This window comes from Trachinotus anak, unplaced genomic scaffold (genome assembly GCF_046630095.1).
Source record: "Trachinotus anak isolate AG129_WGS33_773 ecotype Australia unplaced genomic scaffold, CSIRO_AGI_Tana_v1 ptg000014l, whole genome shotgun sequence".
NCBI lineage: Eukaryota > Metazoa > Chordata > Actinopteri > Carangiformes > Carangidae > Trachinotus > Trachinotus anak.
This window is the reverse complement of record NW_027273865.1, coordinates 5798636-5818232: the sequence shown is the minus strand read 5'-3', so window position 1 is coordinate 5818232 and position 19597 is coordinate 5798636. Positions and strand designations below refer to the sequence as shown.

The following is a 19597-nucleotide window of genomic DNA, read 5'->3' as shown; positions in this document are numbered from 1 at the left end:
GGTGGCCGACAGGTGAAATGGTTGAAGCAGCAGACCGTTTGTCCTCACATTCTGTTATAATGTCACTGGCGCACTATTGTGTGCGTAAAATTGTAGTTTTATCATATTTGTGTAATAGTCTGCCTTATTATATTGTCGATAATCGGTGGTGCAGTGACTCAGCATAATTTTTTTTATAATCCTCCTGCTGTCATTTGCTGTTGTTGGATGATATAGGGTTTTTTTAGTGGTCCTGGATGAAACCCAAGTCAGGTTTCAATACAAAGACAATGTTTTGGGATTAAAAAGAGACACCAATGCATTTCACGCTGCTCAACAGCAGAGGCTTCATACCTCTTTAAAGAAAGTGCACAATGTGTGTGTGTGTTTGAAGAAGTTATGCTGAATTATCTTCAGTGGTATTCCATGTACGATTTACACACCATCAACAGAAACAATAGATAAATAACTTATTGTGCCTTTTCAGCAGTGATGTACTAAAAGAAGATTTCTACTGTACTCTGTGGCCTCTTGTGATGTGCTCAGTTTACCAGGTTACTGAAACAGGCCGGTGGTGACACACATAGTTGTAGGAACATTGTACCATCTACAAATGTGATTTTTTTTCCCCACTTAATAAAAAGTAAAAAATCAGTGAATAACAGGCTAGGTGCATATACTGTATGTGTGTATGTATGACCTATATAAAGATAATGCACTGCCCTAAAGTACATGCACACAATGGAAAGTATATCAAACACTGCTTATTAACATCAATGACTAGAAAATAAATGTGAGTGACAGAATTAACATCCTGATGAGTATTGCAATATTATTTTGATGGCATTACATATTTTTTTTTTTTTTTGCCAAAGTGTTCAAAATACCACAGTAGAAATGTAACACTCATGCCTTCATTTGAAATGAAAAGCAATACAAAATAAATTATAATATTCACAATATTTATTTCTGCATTTTATATGAAAGATTATACAATCGTTGGAAAACATTTGTTGTACATTAATTACATTGCACTATTCAGAAGACAACCTGTTCACATACATGTGATATATAAAATGTGACAAAGCATTAATACTTAATTACACATTTCCATGTGTGTAATGATTAAAAATATTTTTTTCTCATTTAGCTTGAGCTGTTGGTGTCTCTCTATTGACTGTCTTGATTTCTGTACACAGCTGGAGGCAGATGACGAATTTCCTGTGTGTCAGTGGGTGTGTCTGTGTGAGGAGCTGTCCAAATCCACCAACACAGAAGAAGCAGAAAGTGAAAACTTCCTCTGGGCAGGAAGGCAGGACGCTCCTCACCCTCTGGACTGGTGGCTGAAGAGAGTGGTGGGTGAAGGCTGGGGGCTTGGTTCTTTACTCACTGCCTCTTCAGATACTGTTTGTTGACTGGCAGTGGGTACAGTGCTGACAAAGGTTCAGTGGACCCCTTTGGTGCTACAAGAAATATCAACATATATATGGTTAACTTTAGCTCATCACCATTTTATGTGACTGTTGTTAACTGTCTAGTCTCACTGAGGGGATTACTTACTGAGCCCACTGACACGCAGGTGACCACTCTTCACCAGCTGGTTCTGTGGTCATCCATCCTTCTGTCTGGTCTGGTGGTTGGGTCTCGGCCTCTGGTCTTCCATGCAGTCGCTTTTTGAAGGTTGAGGCAGAGCTTGTACTGTATCCTAGAGGCTGGGCAAGGCCATTCTCTCTGCTGACTGCAGCTAACCAGGGGAAGTGCTCCAGCCTCCATGGCTCCACCTGTGACAATGAAAGAAAACATCATCTTTGACGGTCACTGAAGTGCAATGATGGCTTCAAGAGTACAAAAACAGACCACAGTCAATGAATAACTGATGACTTATCATTCTTACCACAGTTGGTAGTGAGGCAGTGGTTCTTGGGATCAGGGTTGGAACTGGACTGCGGGGATGTTGATCTGGTTCATCTATGCCTGTGAAAAAATAAATTCAAAAATACAACAAAGTAAGTAAAATGAATAATCTAAGTGATAATAATATTGTCATTAACTTACCTTTGTCTGGTGTAGCCATATTCACCTTAAAGAGAAAAATAGATTCAATATAACAGAGTCAATAAATAATCTTTGAATAATTAAACCTGTGAAATTAAGGACATTTCTGTTAATATTGTCATTAATAAACAACTTACCTGTGCTGCAGGCATTTATACTTGACCTATTCTTACCTATTACTTATCACTTATTATTTTCTTATCTTATTTAAATCTTATCCTAATACTTAGTCTTATACTATACTTATAGTTTTACTTTTTCTTATACTTATTCTTTTATTTATACTTATACTTTAACTTATTCTTATCCATAATCTTATACTTAAACTTATTCCTATTCACATATACAAAGAGGCCCTGGTGCAAGATGCTTCACAGGGCACTCACAGCCCTGCCAGACACAAGGGCTACCTGGGGCATTGTTAGCCCTACCACTTGCAAAGAGTGTCCAGGTTTTAATCCTGCTTCATGCAGCATTCCAGGGGGACATCCCTAATTGGAGTCGCTGTCGTCAAGCCACAGTGGCCAGTCAGCACGACGAAGCCAGGGTCTTCTGGTTGTGGAGAAGCTGAGGTCTGAGGTTGAAGGAGCTGAGTCCTGAAGGCTTCCCTCGAAGTCCCATCTGTGCCTCTTCACACTTACCTGCTCGCAGTGACTCTCCTCCCTGCTCCTCTTTGTCGAGGAGCTGTGGCCTGATGTTGAGGCAGCAGGGTCTTCAGAGGGTCTTGAGGGTTCTGCAACAGAGCTACAGGGACCAGCAAGAGGAAACACTAGGGGCAGTCGCTCCTCAGGGACCTCGAGGTGTGGAAAACCAGCAGGAAGAGAAGGAAACTCTGGTCGCCAGCCAAGCCAGAACTCGGGGGGGAATTCTTGGACGAGAGGTGAGCGATGTCCGATGTCTTCATCGTTGTCTTCTTCTTCATCCTCAGATATGGTGTCGTAACTGGAATCCTCACTGGTCCAGTCTTCTAGTCCCTCATCATCATCGTCCTCGTCATCGTCATCTTCATCGTCCTCGTCATCGTCATCGTCGTCGTCGTCGTCACGGTCACGGTCGTCGTCGTGTTCGTCGTCGTCATCGTCCTCGTCACGGTCGTCGTCGTCGTCGTCGTCGTCGTCGTCGTCATCGTCATCGTCATCGTCATCGTCGTCGTCATCGTCAAGATCCTCGTCATCGTCATCGTCATCGTCATCGTCATCGTCATCGTCCTCGTCCTCGTCATGGTCATGGTCATGGTCATGGTCATGGTCCTCGTCATCGTGTTCGTCCTCGTCCTCGTCACGGTCACGGTCGTCGTCGTGGTGTTCGTCCTCGTCATGGTCCTTGTCACGGTTGTCGTCCTCGTCATGGTCCTCGTCATCGTCGTCGTCACGGTCACGGTCGTCGTCGTCGTCGTGTTCGTCCTCGTCACGGTCACGGTCGTCGTCGTCGTCGTCGTCGTTGTCGTCATCGTCCTCGTCATCGTCAAGGTCCTCGTCATCGTCATCGTCCTCGTCATCGTCATCGTCATCGTCCTCGTCATCGTCATCGTCCTCGTCATCGTCATCGTCCTCGTCCTCGTCATCGTCATCGTCATCCTCCTCCTCCTCCTCCTCCTCACTGTCCGTGAAGTGGTCTTCATCTTCAGCCTCCACGAGAACAACCTCATGGTCCTCTTCCTCATCTGAAGAGATGTAGACTGGGAGATCGTCGTCGTCCATAATCCAGATGACTTCAGGAGGGCCATCTTCTTTGGGACGTTGAACGACGGCCTGAGAGGAGCCACCTGAGGAGAAAAAGCTCAAGCAAATGAAACCTCGATTTCACAGATGAACAGTTTCTCATAATATCGTAACATCAGCTCTTTGGGAGAGAGTAACACTACATGTATTACAAGCTCCACAAACAACACAAAAGGAGCTGCCCCCTTTAGAGAGTTCTGTCACTGTCATTTTGAACAGAGGAGGGCGTGAGAATGATTTTATACTGCACTCACATGAGAAACTGATGGTCACATAATTATATATTATTATATATTATTATATAATACACACATTAACACACTGATGTAAACAAACCTTTTACAGCAGCAATCCCCTCTATAACCTCACAACCTCTTTGTAGGATGTGAGTGAGTAAACAAAATGAGGGCTGCGTAGCATCACCAGCGAACTCACTACTTTTATCATAATGTTGAGAGTGTATTCAGATCAACTTGATGATCATGAAAAAAGATCAGTGGAAATATCAAAACTCATGTGGATCTGAAAATTTCTGAATAGAAAAAGTTAGCAAAGTTTTGAATTTTGAATGCTTTTCCATTAATCTTTTAAAGGCCAGGTTTTGCACTGGATTTCTTTAAAAACAGATAATAATAATAATAGTAATAATAGTGATAATAATAATGTTTCTTTAGTATAAGGCGCACATAAATAACGCTTTATAACTTTTATAACTTGAGGACTCGGAGCGCCTCGCACTTTTACGCACAGCTCTTTTCACTTTCCGTTATGTTCCAATGCTTTCTCTAGACAGGAAAACAGGAAAATCCGACATCCATGGCCTCTCTTTTGCACCAACTGAGCAGCATAGGAACATCTGTGCTTATTGCTTAAACCACAGACCACGGTTTTCAAATGAGACGCGCAAGTAGACCTATGCTATAAACGTTGAACTGCGTGCGTCTTCACACAAGATGAACCACTGGTACTAAATTATACGTCCGGAACAACAAATCTTCTCCAAAAGAAACGTCTGCGTTTCTGCGCACAGCACGTTTATTACCGGTTTTCACTGTTTATGAGCAAATCTTGGTGCGTGGAGGAGCCGGTGACATCCAGGACCACATATAGCCCAGTGACAACTCACAAGACAAATCACTGTCCTCTCCCTCACAAATAAACCACTAAATGACAGAGTAAAAGCGCATTTCAGTGTGCGAAATACCATGTTACCACAAAGCCAAAGTGAGATGACTGAACGCAAGAGCTCTGTGTAAGGTCAGGCCAACATCCAGACACACCTTTCTCCTTCACTCTCATTAACATAGGTCTGTCTGTGCACTATGGGGAATATTTGAAGAGTTAACATGTGAGAAACTTTGTACTGAAAACGACTCAATACTCCAGCTTCGGATACATTTTAATTCAAGCTCCGACCGTCAAAACAAATGAACTGGGCCCCTGATGGTGCGGACACACCTGTGCGTCCCCACGTTCTGACGTTTGCCCGTAAAGGTTCCATCGTCTCCATGGTGCATAAGAAAAGCATATTTGGGCATTTTATGAATTTTGGCCCAGTCGCCATCTTTTTTCCAATAATTTGGATGCAATTTTTTAAAATTTGATGCCCTCAAACCAAAATAACAGTGCTTTCAAATTAAAACACAATTGTTAATACATTCCGCAGCTCTCCCGCAATATTTAATGCATTCTATACACAAAACAACCAATTTACACAGAGAAATCGTCGAGTAAAAGTCTGTTTTCACTAAATCTGTGTTTTTCCAACAAGACCACTAACATGGTGTCAACTGGCCACCTTTAAATGTAAAAAATTACACATACTTTTTTTTACTATTGGAGCTTTAAATGCTTTTAGGAAGATAAATTATTAAATTTGTAATAAAGAAAACTTTGTTTTTTGTCCTACCTGCCCGGTGGTCGTCAAGCTCATGGGCGACTCCAGTCAGGAGATGTCCCCTGGCGAGCAGCGGCCTGCTGAAGGCCATGTTCAGGGTGGTGGGTTTTCCTCGGTGGTGCGTTGATCCAGATGTTATTTTTGCCAACAAGATCCGGTGTCCAAGTAGTTGTCTTCCAGCAGCTTGAATTATCCAAGGGTTAGCTTTCCAAGAGTTAGCTTTCCGAGAGTTAGCTTCAGAGTTTGTGTTTGCAGCAGGTCAACTCAGGTCAGTGTCCAGGTGCAAAGAGAGAGATGGGGCCAGTCTGCAGAGCTTATATAGCCTCGGATGGGTCATCGTTCTGTTTCCATGACATTTACTGACGCACACCTGTGCACTAAGAGATTTTTCTCTTTTTTTAAAATGTATTTTATTATTTATTGTATTTGATATTTATTTTTGTTTTATTTTACTTATTTATTTTCTTTCTTTATTTATTTTTTAAATATTCTGAATCATACGACAATCGCTCTTTTTCGCCCTGTGAGGCCATGTGTTCACATGTAAAAGGAAATGCGCTCATTCATTTATAACACTCCGATAGCCTACTTGAAATAAAGAAAACCTGTTTTTACCTCTGGATGCACATGCGTTTATGAAGACAGCATGACTTAGTACAGTTTCTGATTTTCAAATCTCAGCAGATTACAATCATTAGGCTATGCACTATAATCTCATACAAACCTATGGCCTTCTGTTTAACCGAGGTAGGCATGTTCCATGTTCATACACAAGACGTATTTGAACAGGGGTCCGGGAAGGAAGGCATGATGCTGGCATGACTTGCTGAAAGTCCCGCTATGCCATTAAACTGACATCTTTCTCTCCTCTTCGCTCCAAAAATCCTCAAGTTTTTGTCATAATCCTTATATCATGATCTTACATATGTAACAGCTAATCCGGGCTATGGGGTGACTTGTCACATTTCACTCCTTGTGTTTGAGATGAAACCTGCATTTTCTGCTTGTTTGCAGAGATAACACATTCACCATTTGATAGCGGACACATTTAACTTGTTTGGATTACATTTTGAAGGCACTGGCTTAAAAGAGCTCCAAGATACAGACAGAAATGTCATAAAAGTTACAACCATCCCCAGCTCCTCTACATTAATTCAAGCACTATATCTAAATACATTTTTACAGCTATTACTTTGAAGATTGAGATTTTAAATCCAAAACACATGATCATCTTCTAGAATATAATCTATTTTAATAAACCCAACAATCTATAATGTGGAGTTTCCTAGGTAAAGAAGCTATAACGAAAGTGTATGTTTATGCAATAGTAATCAAAGACTATATATTAATGTAACAGAGACATTAATTCAGCTGCATAACTTTACATTCTGCTGATAAAAACTCTGTATTTTTACTTAAGTAAGCTTTTGAATGCAGGACTTGTAGGCCTACTTGTAGTGGAGTATTTTTGCATTGGTGTACTACTTTCTACTACTTTTACTTAAAGGTGTGAGTGCTTCTTTCCCCTTCCACTTGTATGAACATGAGTTCATATTACTTTGCCACAGATGTGAAATATATGCAGGAGCAGCTCTGATGCGGTGACATGATCTGTTCTCTCTGTTGACTGTGAATATTTCTTCTCCCAGCATCCTCCCTCGGCTCGTCTGCCTCAAAGACTTTGGGGTTTGCCACAGCTCTATGGGATCCTCTGCAGAATCACACAGAGAATCATTTAGGACTCCACAGTGAATGATGGGAAAGCAGACCTTGTTGCACTCCTGTGCTTGGAGACACACAGACACCTTGAGGTGCTGGCATCAAGGCCTTGTGGCGAAGGGTATGAAATGCCCCATGGCAGATTGGCGAGACGTGTTGGTTGTACGGAGTCAGCAAGGCATGGAGGTTCTTATGTTCAAAGGCCAATGTTAACAAACCAGTGGAGAGTAGAGAAAATAGGTCAGAATATATACTTGGGATGTGTTGTTACAGCAAAATTTTGCACGTCTGTTCACTTGTTCCCTCTGTTAGGCTAATACAATATTTTCTTTGTCTAGTAGCACTCAGCCCTTATTTTCTGTCTCAGAATACATCACTGGTGAAAAGAGCGAAAGAAATGCTCCATTGTTGACTAATTAAAGGAAAACCCCCAGGTGTGAGCAAGGTTTTTCTTTTCTAATTTAGCTGATGTTACTGATGTTATTCTATCTCTTAGACAATATGATACAAGATCTGTAGTTACATCTGTTTTGTGTGACCATCCTCTACCCCATCTGAGCTACTGTTATAATGACAGCATACATTCATACTGCATGTTTATTTTATGTAAAAAAGAAAGAAAAAAAAGATTAGATACAAACACGAAAGAAAAAATAAACAGAATATTCAGACATGATTCTAGAGGTTGATGATAGATGTCAACCACAAGAGGAAAATCCCCAAACTGGTGTAGCATCTTTGACCATCAGGTGGCAGTGCTCACCCATCAAAGCTCCCACAGACCCACACAACAGGACAAGTTACAGTAGTAGCTGTTGACATTTGATAGCTACCCTCATTTTACTCTCAACATCTTATCATAATGGCAATCAGAGATATAGTGCACTTCTCACTGTAGGATAGTACAGTGTTTTCTGTTCTAGCTGGTGTTTTAGGGGATTTTTGCCTTGAGTTTCCTTGTGTTAAATGTCACCATTTATTGCCAGTGCAAGATAAATAGCTCATTCTTTATAACTGGTTGCGTGAATTGACAATAGGCACCCTTGGGAAACACATTTGGGCAAAACCTAAAAAAGTACAAGACTATAGACTACAATGGCAATTTACTATCTTTATTTCTCCCCATTGAATCATCCTTCAGACAGAAACAAAATGATTGAAATCATCACCGGTTTGTTTTAGTCTGGCCTTCCTTTTGAAAATACACAATCCAACCTCTAAAAAGCACACAGACCCAGGGCAGCGCACCACACGGTCCTGCCCTGTTGGCTTTCCATCCCTTGAAATTCACCATTCTACTTTTAGACCGGCTTGTCCCATAAGTGCCTAAGTTCTTTGGGCTGGCAGGCATTCCCCTTCACAGCTACCAGGTAAATGTGGCGGTCAGTTGGCGAGACACTAGTGCCATGCAGGGCTTGTTGACATTGTCAGTCATCATTGCCTGAATCTCAGACAGGCCGGAGAGTGTGAGAGAGCTGGTGCCTCTAAAGTCAGTAATTCAGCGTGTTCAGCTCTTGGCTTCCTGATGTGGACAGGAGGCAGGCAGCAAGCACAACTCTGTTAAACAGCAGATGTTTTACACTGCGGCCGTTACCCTCATTTCCTGGGCGGAGAGCTCCTCGCTCTATTAGACGAGTAACAGGAACCAGAAAAAAAAGAAGAGTTAGAGGGAGAGAGAGAGAGAGAGAGAGAGAGGCAGAGCGAGGGAGTGCAAGAGAAAAGTTAGCTGAGTGCAGAGCTGCCACAAATCACTTTGTCACCAGCAAGCTCTGACAAGCACTAGGAAAGAGGGAGCGCACAAGGAGAAAGGCAGGGAGTTAGACAAAGGTGTGAATAGGGAGTTGTGTCAGAGGAGGCTCAAGAGGGGAGGTGTGAAGGAGCTGTAGAGGGCATAAACGAGGTGATACCGATGGATGGATAGAGGGAAGAGAGGACTCAGACGAGACAGCAATCTGATTCCCAAAACAGCGTGAGCTCAGAGGGACTGTTACTCTTGCTACTGCTGTCGTTACTGCTGCTGTGTCTGGATGGTACACTCGTTTAAAGAGAAGGTTTGTCAAACTTAATTTGTTGTTACAGCAGGACAGTTTTTCTCTGACAGAGGGAGAGTTTTGCTGGGTTTTACCCTTTGATAACTGCCTTCATCTCGGACCTGAGAGCACACACTTATCAAATTATTGTGTTTGAGAATGAAGACACAGACTGAGAGACAGCTGCTCTCTCTGTGAAGTAGGCATGAGTCGGAGGCGTTGAAAGCAATTTCTGGTAAGCTGCAGCTGTACACGGATCACATGCTGTTAGTGCTAAAAAGAGGTAGTCAGAGTGGAGAGAGATTGTTACAAGGTTGTCAAATGTTTTTTTTCTATAGGTTTGTGACTGCTGTAGAAAGTTAATTGAAGTGAGATCTTGAAATACTACATTGTACTTTCTTTCCCTTCACTGTGAATACTTGATCAGCGCTGGGTTGACTCAAAGCCCCTGAGAGTTTTATCTGGGCTGTGAAGGAAGCCAGAGGTCATTTGATCAAACTTCAAAAACACAGAAATAGGAAGGCCTTTTCTACACGTTCAGCACAGGACGTATCATCGCTGTCCTCTTTTCCTGAGGGACATTAAAAAGGGTATTAGACATTACAGCTATCTACAGAATAGCCCTGAATGATCTTTAAGGAAATCTTTGGGTCAGAGAGGACAGGAAGCTGTGTCCATTGCGAAACCTTAGTCTCAGACGTAAGTAAGCGGGGCTCTGCCAACACCGCTCATTCATTTTGCTGAGTGTTGTACGGCTCCTTTCAGATTTGCTTGTCTCCTGGGACATGTAAAGAGAGACTGCCTGGTGACCAGTACGGCACTGAGCTGATACGTGGAGGTGTACTTGCATAAAGATTACATTAAGATTCAAAAGATAAGAAGATAAAGATTCAAAACTTGAAAATTTAAATCTGAAGTTGGTCTGTGAGTGTTGTTGCTTGTTGTGGACTGATGGGTGCTGTGGAGGTCTTCTGAGTCTTGGGGGCGCTGTCTGTGTGCACGTTTGGATGAGAATTTGACAGCTCCGCTCTGGACTCACTTCAGTGGCTGCAACGTCATTGTGTTACCTGTGTGGCTGAGTCAGAGGCTGGCTCATCACTCGTTGTCTGTCTGTCCACTGGGATTCTCTCCACCTGCTTCTATGCAAAGAAGTCACAAGTGCTAAGTGGTTTCCACAGCAGTAGCGACAGCGGTGGCACAGATAGTCCTGAACTTTCAGGACTCTCCACACTGCTTTAATTGTTCTGCCGGTGTGTAAACACCTTGCATCAGTCACAACTCTTCCCGGGGTGATTCACTATTCCCTGACCATCCTTGGACCGAGACAGGCAGCGAAAGAAAAAGTGAGGGAGGATTTAAGAAGAAGAACCAGAGCACATAAGTGGTTACAGTCAGGTTGGTACCATGAAGCTGGCACTGCTCATGCTCATGGTTGTGTACATGGTGGGCAATGTAAGTGGTATGTCTACATGTAAGACGGTGGACCTGGAGATGGTGAGGAAAAAGCGCATTGAGGCCATCAGGAGCCAGATCCTCAGCAAACTGCGTTTGCCCAGAGAGCCTGAACCTGACCAGGCTGGAGACGAGGAGGAGATCCCGTCCACTCTGATATCCCTCTACAACAGCACCAAGGAGATGCTGAAGGAGCATACTGAGGTCCAGACGGACATCTCCACAGAGCAGGAGGAGGAGGAGTACTTTGCCAAGGTGCTGCACAAGTTCAGCATGATCAGTAAGTACCAGATAACTCAGAGCAGCAATAAGTCATGTACTGTGCACACATGAACACCCAGTGTCAAGAATGGAGGCAGTTGCTGACTACAGCACTAACAATGTCAAATAATAGTATGACTGATTTATGCTCCTACATTTACAGGCATGTAAGGCACTCTGCTCAAGAAACACACAGACACACGCACCAAAGGTCGTTCTTCAGATCTGACGTTAACGGTTGCTGACGGCAAAGGGAAATAAACTGGTGTCCTTTTTGAATGAGAACGACAGCATATAAATATATCAAAAACCAAAGATCTGAGGCATTGTGTTGTTTTAATCAATTTTTTTAACAATGTCATGCCATTGGCCCAAGTCTCAGCATAAATTAGCCTTACAATAGTTGCTGACTGACAAACTTAGCTGCCACAGTCTAAATGAATCATTGTTTGCCCAATAGCTGGTGTCAATTCCAATCTCATCCATAAATTCACTCAACATGTGTACCTCTTCTGATCTCCACCCAACATCTTCAGGCAGCTTGAGCAGTTCAGAGATCACAGGCGTTACAAGTTAGCAGCACCGGCATCTGGTCTGATGCTCTGCGCTGCTTTCGTGGTATCTACGGCATTTTTACTGCTTTATTAGCGCTGTTTGTTTGGCTAGCCTGCGTATGCTGTTTGTTCAGCCAAATGGTTTTTGGCTCTCATTGCACAATGACTCTCAAACTATTATGATAAACATATTTTTTTGGTTTTGTTTTTTTACTCCATTGTTCTCTATATGCTTATACTCCTCACCCCATCAGGCAGGCATCCACACTATCCCTCTTTTATCCAGCACTTCAAAGAAAGACTTGAGTGGATGAACCCTGCTCAGGAGTGTGCACGGCACAGAGAGAACAAAAGAACTTTCAGAATGAAGGGCATGATTTTGTTCTGCTCAGATGAAAACCAAAGAACTGGAGGAAAAATAGAAAAATGAGATTAGGGAAGACATGACATGTCCTCCTTCACCTTCACCCTGTTGCCATCTCTCTTTCATTTTCTCTTTTCCCTTGTCGCTCTCTCTCTTTGTCCCTCAGAGACTGGGGGTTTCCTGTAACTTGAGCACTGGGTTCTCCCTTGCTTATCCTGTCACCTGTTCTCCATCATATCTCTTTCTATTTCGTTCTGACCATTTTCCATTTAATTTCCATGGCTCTCTGCCCTTGATTACCCATCTCTCTCTCTTTCTGCCTCTCTCTCCTCCTCTCTTGCTTCTCTCTGCTGGGTTTCCTGAGCCTATTATCAGTGTGTTTGCAGCGTGTTTGTGACAGGGCAGCTTGGCAGGAAGGAAGGCAGGCTGATGGCCACTGAGATCTTGAGTGACTCAGGTCCGGTGCAAGCAGTGCCCATGGGGAGCATGTGTTTCCTACCTCTGTGGAATGCCAGAGAACACCCATCCACTGTCTGAACCCTCAGCGTGGCTCCTTAAAACAGAGCCGACCTCCACACACTTGGAAAGGGCCAATGTCAAGTGTATCAGTGTGCATGTGTAGGCTTAGCAAGACATCTTTTGCAATTATTATAAAAAAAAAAACAAAAAAAAAAAACACTTAAGGGTGCGTGTCAGACAATCCAACTTCTGCTCTGTATTTAAACAAAATAATTCAAATGTAATCACATGGGAGAACAAGATTTTTTTTTAATATTCATTAACAATGTTATTCGTCATTTCCATTTGTGGTTCCTTTTACTGCACGAATCTCACTTTCCTGATTTTCCAAAACAGCCTACAGGGATGCATATTTGCGTGCAGAGCATTTTAGAGCTTAATAGTTGTAGTCTCCATCATGGTAATTGTGTGGAGCAATAGGCTAAATTCCTTCAGCCGGTTTGCAGTAACATCCTTCCCTTGGAGCCCACACAAATTCACCTCTTGCATGTAACATGGTACTGGTCCAGATGTGACTCCGCTCATTATCTGGAGGGAACTCTTTCTTAGTTGGAAACCAGGATTGAAATGAGTTCACTGCTCCAGAGTAATTATTATTTAAGAGTAAATAGAGTGGCTACCATCCTACAATGGAGAGGAGTAGCAACAGGGGTTAGACACCATGTGTACAAACCAGGTGGGGTGGGGAAACAAGACATTGACGAGTGGGATGTTGGAAGGTGGAGCCGAGCATATGAAGGAGGCAGGTATTTAGCCTGTTGCTGGAATCTGGTTCCTCCCACTGGTAATTACAGGGCTGTTTCTCTACCTGTCACAACAGCTGTCCCCAGCTTACCTGCGGATAGGCTCTGATACAACACACAAATCCCCCCCACACCCATGTTAGTATGCCAACTCGGGCGCTATCTTTACCCCTGTCTGGAAGAGCGGGGCCTCATCTTATCTTCTTGAAAGGAAATCTTTACACTTACTAACCTCAAAGTGTTGTAATTTTATCACATGAACAGTGCAGTGATAATACGCCAGAGGCGATACAAGCTGTGTTAATTGGAAAGTAGAAGTGAGGATAAAGCTTCACCGTAATTGTGGTGCTGCAGCCAATATGCTTCTTGGGGGAAGTGACTTAATTTCCTGTTTCGTAAACACTTCTCTAACCCTTCACACATTTATCTCAGTTTACTTGAACTAGCTGGAGACGGTGACTTTCCATGCTCAGTGCTGCTTGATACATGATGGCCAGCTCACTGCTCCCCACGTACCGTACACGGTTGTGACACTCTGTGTTTCCATTCATGTCCTTACAACCAAACATTTGACTCTGCTCTGGGTGGGACCAGTAAAATGTCATCTCATTTCCCTTTGCACTCCACACCAGCTCTTTTCAGTTTCAGTTTGGCTTCAGTACAAGGGGTGAAACACTACCTAAGCAGCAACGCAGATGGTCACAGTGGTAAATGATACACAAGCAGCCGTGACATGGAGGATCCTGACACAGCCTGGATCCACAATGCAGCACAAGTATGCGAGGCTGGGTTGTAGCTGCTGTCAAAGAGTAATTCCTGGACTTGAGAGTTGTGCTTTGGCAGGCTCAGGCACAGTGGACGGTCTACCCCAGGCTCTATTGATACACATCTCCAATTTCTCTGCACCCCTGCTCACACCACCCCTTCCACTTCCACCTCACACAACTGTGAGTTATATCCACATGAGTGCATTCTTCACTTTGCTTTTTTCTTTGCATCCCCCCCCCCCCCCCCCCCCCAACACCTCCTCTCAGTGTCTCTTTCTACGCAGTGTTTCACTCTCGATCATCTGCCTTCCTGCGTTTATCTTTGCACGTCTCCGCCTGACTTAATCCTTCATAATGTAACGCTGCTAGATTTATGGTGTTAAAGCCTTCAGTAGTTTGGCTCTGTTTTCTGTCAAGCTCTGCGTGGGGAGTGTTCCTGCTCTCATGATATGGGCAGGCTCAGGACAGGAATAAAAGTTGCAAATATGGGCAGCAATACTGTAAGAAAACAAAACACTCTCTATGGTCAACTTTACAGCAGCTGGAATAGATGAATGTTTGGCTGCAGTTAAGATTGTTGAGTAACCCTGTGAACTTGGCTAGTTCTGTTTCATTCATGCGTATGTAGAATTATGAAAATCATGTCTGAAAGAACTTTTCATGGAGTTCACTTATGAAAAACTGAGTAATAAATATCTCAGTATGACTTTATGTAGTAAATTACAGTGCTGTATGTACCAGGTGTACAGATAAAATATAGTGAATACTAGTAAATACAAAAATAATTTTGAATGTAGTCTAATACAGAAAAAAATAGCTAAAAGAATCTTAACTGGTCCATTTAAAGACCTAATTCTTTGGCCCTCATGTCCATTAACTGTTCCCCATTTGGCATTTTCCATCAGTCAAAAAGTCATATTTTCTTTTGCCAAGAGATATTACAGTGTGTTTTTAGTGTTTTGTGTAAACTTTACAGTATAGACCATAATTGTGGTTTTCCAACTATCCCAACAAACCAGAGCTCCATGATCACAAGCTCACAAGAGCTCCACCACCCCACCATGACCATAAAAACTTTCAGTGCTGTTCTCCTCTCCCTCTGATAGTGTTTTTTTTTTATCAGACAACTAGAGAGGAGGGGAGAGAAACAACACAGGTATTAAAGAGAGTTTTTTTGGTGTGTGGAATATGTAGTATCTGCTGACAGAGTCTTAATTCAGGTTATATTGTCTGACATAACATAGCTGGACAGAGCTCAGTGGTTTTGTCTTTCTACAGCTCTGAACAAAGGAACAAATTCTGAAAGACTGAAAAAATATCATAGCTGGCTCTTAAAAACACAGACCAAAATGTCCACAATTAAACATTTGACTTACAATTCCCCTCCAAAGTGGTTCAAGATTGGATTGAGACACTAGAAATATGGCAGCTGGTATAAAATACACAAAGGATCAGAAATTGATTGGTCATAATATATTAATAGCAAGCAGATCAGCTCATAGAACATTTCTGTTTTCCATGAATCTCTCTGATACACATTTATACAACTTGCTTGTCTGAAATAATTGTTTTAACTTGCACAGACAAAACTGACACAGTCAAGGACAAAATCATCCCGATGTTCTTCAACATCTCTGAGATACGGAAAAGAGTGGGGGATTACCGCCTGCTGACCAGTGCGGAGCTGCGAATGCTCATCAGGAGAACCACAATAGCTTCTGAGCAGCGGGTGGAGCTGTACCGGGTTAAGGGGACCTCGGCCCGCTACCTTGCTTCCCGCTTTGTCACGAACCAGTTGAAAGACAAGTGGTTGTCCTTCGATGTCACTGAGACCCTGCAGAAGTGGCTCGAGGAGACTGGTGAGTTACTGTAAACAAGTGCAGTTTATCTAGTGATCTAGTGCTAATGACCTGTCCAACTGTTTACTTCAGCCCATGTACAGTCCTGATGCTGTTTACCTTCACTGATAAAGTAACCAACCAGATACGTCATAAATTTCTGTCCCACCAGAGGATGAGCAGAGTTTCCAACTGCGGCTATTCTGTGGATGCAGCGAGAACGAGCCAAGTGCTAGCAGTAGCTTCAATTTTGACATCTCTGGGACCGAGAAAATTAGAGGAGACCAAGCAAAGATGCAGACTCTGGCCCAGCAACTACCCTACATCCTGACCATGTCCATCCCTCAGAACGTCAGCACCCACCTCACCTCACGCAAAAAACGCTCCACGGACACGAGGGACACGTGTGCGGCGTAAGCGATCCTATACATACCACATTGTTCTGTTGTACTTCATGTCACTGATATTTTTAAAGCTGTACCAGGCAACAGGTTTATCCACCTTACACGTCCGCAGTCATTTTAATAGCTGCATAGTAAATGGACTGCATTTGTACAGTTTTTCACCCTCAGTGGGATGAAGCACTTCACAATGTGCCTCTCAAGCAACCACACACCAGCTAAAGGTAAAGCTGCAATGCAAGGCAGATGGCCTGGTCATCAACTTGTTCAAGGACACTCAAATGTGTGGACAGGAGAAGCCACAGCCACACTCGGGCAGGGAAGTGGCTGTTATATCAGACACCAGACTTTCATTTAAAATACTGTAATTCTTAGTGGCCTTGTTTAGGATGGGAAGACTTCTCCAGTACAGCTGTAATTTGTACACCGGTGGGATGAGTGAATTTGAAAACCATCCCCATTGCAGACTGATTTTGCTACAGCGAATAGGCTTTGAACATCTGCATGGCATCTCGTGACACGCCTCATTTCACAAAACGTTTTCCTGTTCTCTCTTATGCAGCCAGACGGAGACCTGCTGTGCGAGGAGCTTGTACATCGACTTCAGGAAAGATCTGGGTTGGAAGTGGATACACAAGCCCACAGGCTACCATGCCAACTACTGCATGGGGTCCTGCACCTACATCTGGAATGCTGAAAACAAATATTCTCAGGTAAAGTGCAACACCTCATCCACATCCGATTACATGGTTGAATAAGGTGGAGTGGTTTGGCAGCTCAGACCAAAAGATTTCTCACAGCTTGATTTTCTCTGGTTCTCTGGTTACTGAACTGACTGTTTTGAGCCAGTCACTCTCCAGTAGCTGGAACACATCAAGTGGTGAGGTCTGTCGTGTGAGAGAATGAAGGCTTGTTGGAAAGGTTTGAGTTAGCGCTGAAACGATAATCAGTAAATTGGCCACTACTGGAGAACATCATCCTGGGAAATTGAGGTTTGAATTTTTCACAATTTCCTGTAACTTTATAGACTAAACAATGAATGGATTAATCAGAAAAATAACATAATAATGGCATACTAAGTATTAAAGATAGTTATCATTAGTTGCAGGCCTAGTTCAAATTTTTAGCCACGCTAGAGGTATGGCTCCAGGGATGGTCCACTGCTTTGGTCCACACTATAATATCTCTATTGAATGGATTACCATTACAATGTTAATAATGTTAAGTTGTCTATTACTTTGGTTTATGACCAAAAACCTGCACAACTAATGAAATTCCCAGCAGCCTCAGCTGATCGCATCGTGTTTAGTGATAATGAGCAATAGCCAACAACAGTTAGCTCGTTAACAAATTCACTTACATCATAAACATGGTAAACATTATGCCTGCTAAACACAAGGATCTTAGCATGGACATGGCATTTAGCTCAAAGCACTGCTGTGTGCTTGCACAGCCTCACAGAGCCACTAGTGTAAAACCTTAGGCTTGTTCAGTTGAAGTCACACATGAATAACATCTTGTGTCAGTAGTGTGTGTCTGAAAATCTGACAAGTATTCACAAAATTTACTGGCATACTTTATCTTGGGTCTTTATTCTTTTTACAGTGGAGTAGCCTCTAAAATATCACTCAGCAAAACTATTTACTGCACCTATTCAACTGTAAAGGAAACTCTGGTAAACTGTATTCATCAGTCAATAATTAAGTCATGACTCATCAAATATGTTAAACGCCCTTGTCAACAGTTCCTCTGCCACATGTGAGGTCGGTGATGAAATTCTGAGCTAAGCTCTTTGTTTTCTTGTATTTCTGTCATATTAACGATTTACAGATTTTAGCCCTGTATAAGCATCACAATCCAGGAGCCTCTGCCCAGCCCTGCTGTGTCCCCCAGGCACTGGAGCCACTGCCAATCCTCTACTACGTGGGCAGGCAACACAAGGTACCGATACTGCAGCCAAGTAACCTTTGTTGTGAGGTGAAATGTTTGCTGAACATTTTATTGAAAGCAACACTTACAGATGATTTATCACATTACTGCTGATTTTTACTTTCAGGTGGAGCAGCTGTCCAATATGATTGTGAAGTCCTGCAAGTGTAGCTAAAAATACAACACGGCACACTGCTCTGCATCCCCTAAAACATGTGCAGAGATCGGAGAAGTCATATTTGCCACCACAGAGAGATAAAGAGGATGACAATAATGTGGACAAGGGGAACAAAATATTCAGTTATCTTTGTGGTCAAGCTGTGAGCTCTGCCATTATCATGTTGGAGGCGGCACATCGAACCATGGACCTCTTTATATAGATAGGGATAGATAATATTTTTTATGTGTATATACTTTTTCCTTGCAGTAATAAAAATATCTGTCTTGAAATGAATTAATTTATTTGTTGGATGGACAGATTTCTAAAGAAGTGAAACATGTAAAAGTGTGTCAGTTTGACATGGAAAAGGATTAAAACAGTTGGATAAAGGATGCCAAAAGGACATGAAGACCAAAATGACCTCGATGGAAGAACATTTGTGTTTTCACAGATGACTTTCTGGGACATTTCTGTTTGCCACATCATCTTCCCAGCGAGGTCATAGTCAACGGTGCTAAATCCCAGGTATGGAAAACAGTGGCTGGTGGGGTTTTCCTGGATGCTGCAGGTGTTTTTGGAGAAAGCTCCAGCGTAAAGGACAGCAGACAATCACAGGGACAGTCCGACCTGGGGAAACCCCCCGCCCCCCTCCCACCCCTCCCGACTGGAAGCTGAAACTGTCAGCCAACTGGGCACCGTTTCACAGGAACCGTCCATCAGTTTCACTTGCTGTGTTTTTGTTTGTTCAACCCACGTGATTTTTTTTTTTTACAATGCCTTTTTGTCACTGTGTTTGTGTTCATAATTGAATGTCAGCTTGTCCTCGGGCTGTTAAAGCCATGAGTAATATCAGTGGTTGTAAGAGTGATGACACCATGTTATTCTCCTTCTTGGGATTTACAGCCAGCCTTTAGATGGTGAGGGTCAGGGGATGTGGTTGTGGTGTTGGTTTTACACGTTTGCTGTTTTTTTATCCTTAGTAAATTAGGGGCAATTTATTGCCTTTTATTTCAGGACAAGTTTTTACTTTAATCTGAAGTGTGAGGTTTTTTTGCACAACAACTTAATTCAGCTTCTATGATTTTTTTAAGCAATAAAACCAACCCATTTTTTCAGTTTACGATATTTTATAGTGCACTTACCATTTGAAATTTGTAACTGTAAATATAAAAAAAAAATCTGAAATAAACATTGATGTTAAATTATCA

At 42.7% G+C, this 19597-nt stretch overlaps 2 protein-coding genes across 2 annotated transcripts; one reads left to right on the top strand and one right to left on the bottom strand.

The window, feature by feature from the left end:
* Positions 1–916: 916 nt before the first annotated feature.
* On the bottom strand, positions 917–6166 carry LOC139632407 (RNA polymerase-associated protein LEO1-like). The gene is made up of 5 exons (XM_071497325.1): positions 5665–6166; positions 2035–3799; positions 1874–1953; positions 1540–1760; positions 917–1442 (listed from the first exon to the last, which is right to left on the bottom strand). The coding sequence occupies exons 1-2, from the start codon at positions 5741–5743 to the stop codon at positions 2526–2528; spliced, it is 1353 nt and encodes a 450-aa protein (XP_071353426.1). The 5' UTR covers positions 5744–6166; the 3' UTR covers positions 917–1442; positions 1540–1760; positions 1874–1953; positions 2035–2525.
* Positions 6167–9029: 2863 nt separating this feature from the next.
* On the top strand, positions 9030–19594 carry tgfb1a (transforming growth factor, beta 1a). The gene is made up of 6 exons (XM_071496469.1): positions 9030–11133; positions 15645–15920; positions 16072–16312; positions 16863–17013; positions 18131–18241; positions 18357–19594. Exons 1-6 carry the CDS (start codon positions 10806–10808, stop codon positions 18402–18404), a joined length of 1155 nt encoding a protein of 384 aa, XP_071352570.1. The 5' UTR covers positions 9030–10805; the 3' UTR covers positions 18405–19594.
* Positions 19595–19597: the final 3 nt, after the last annotated feature.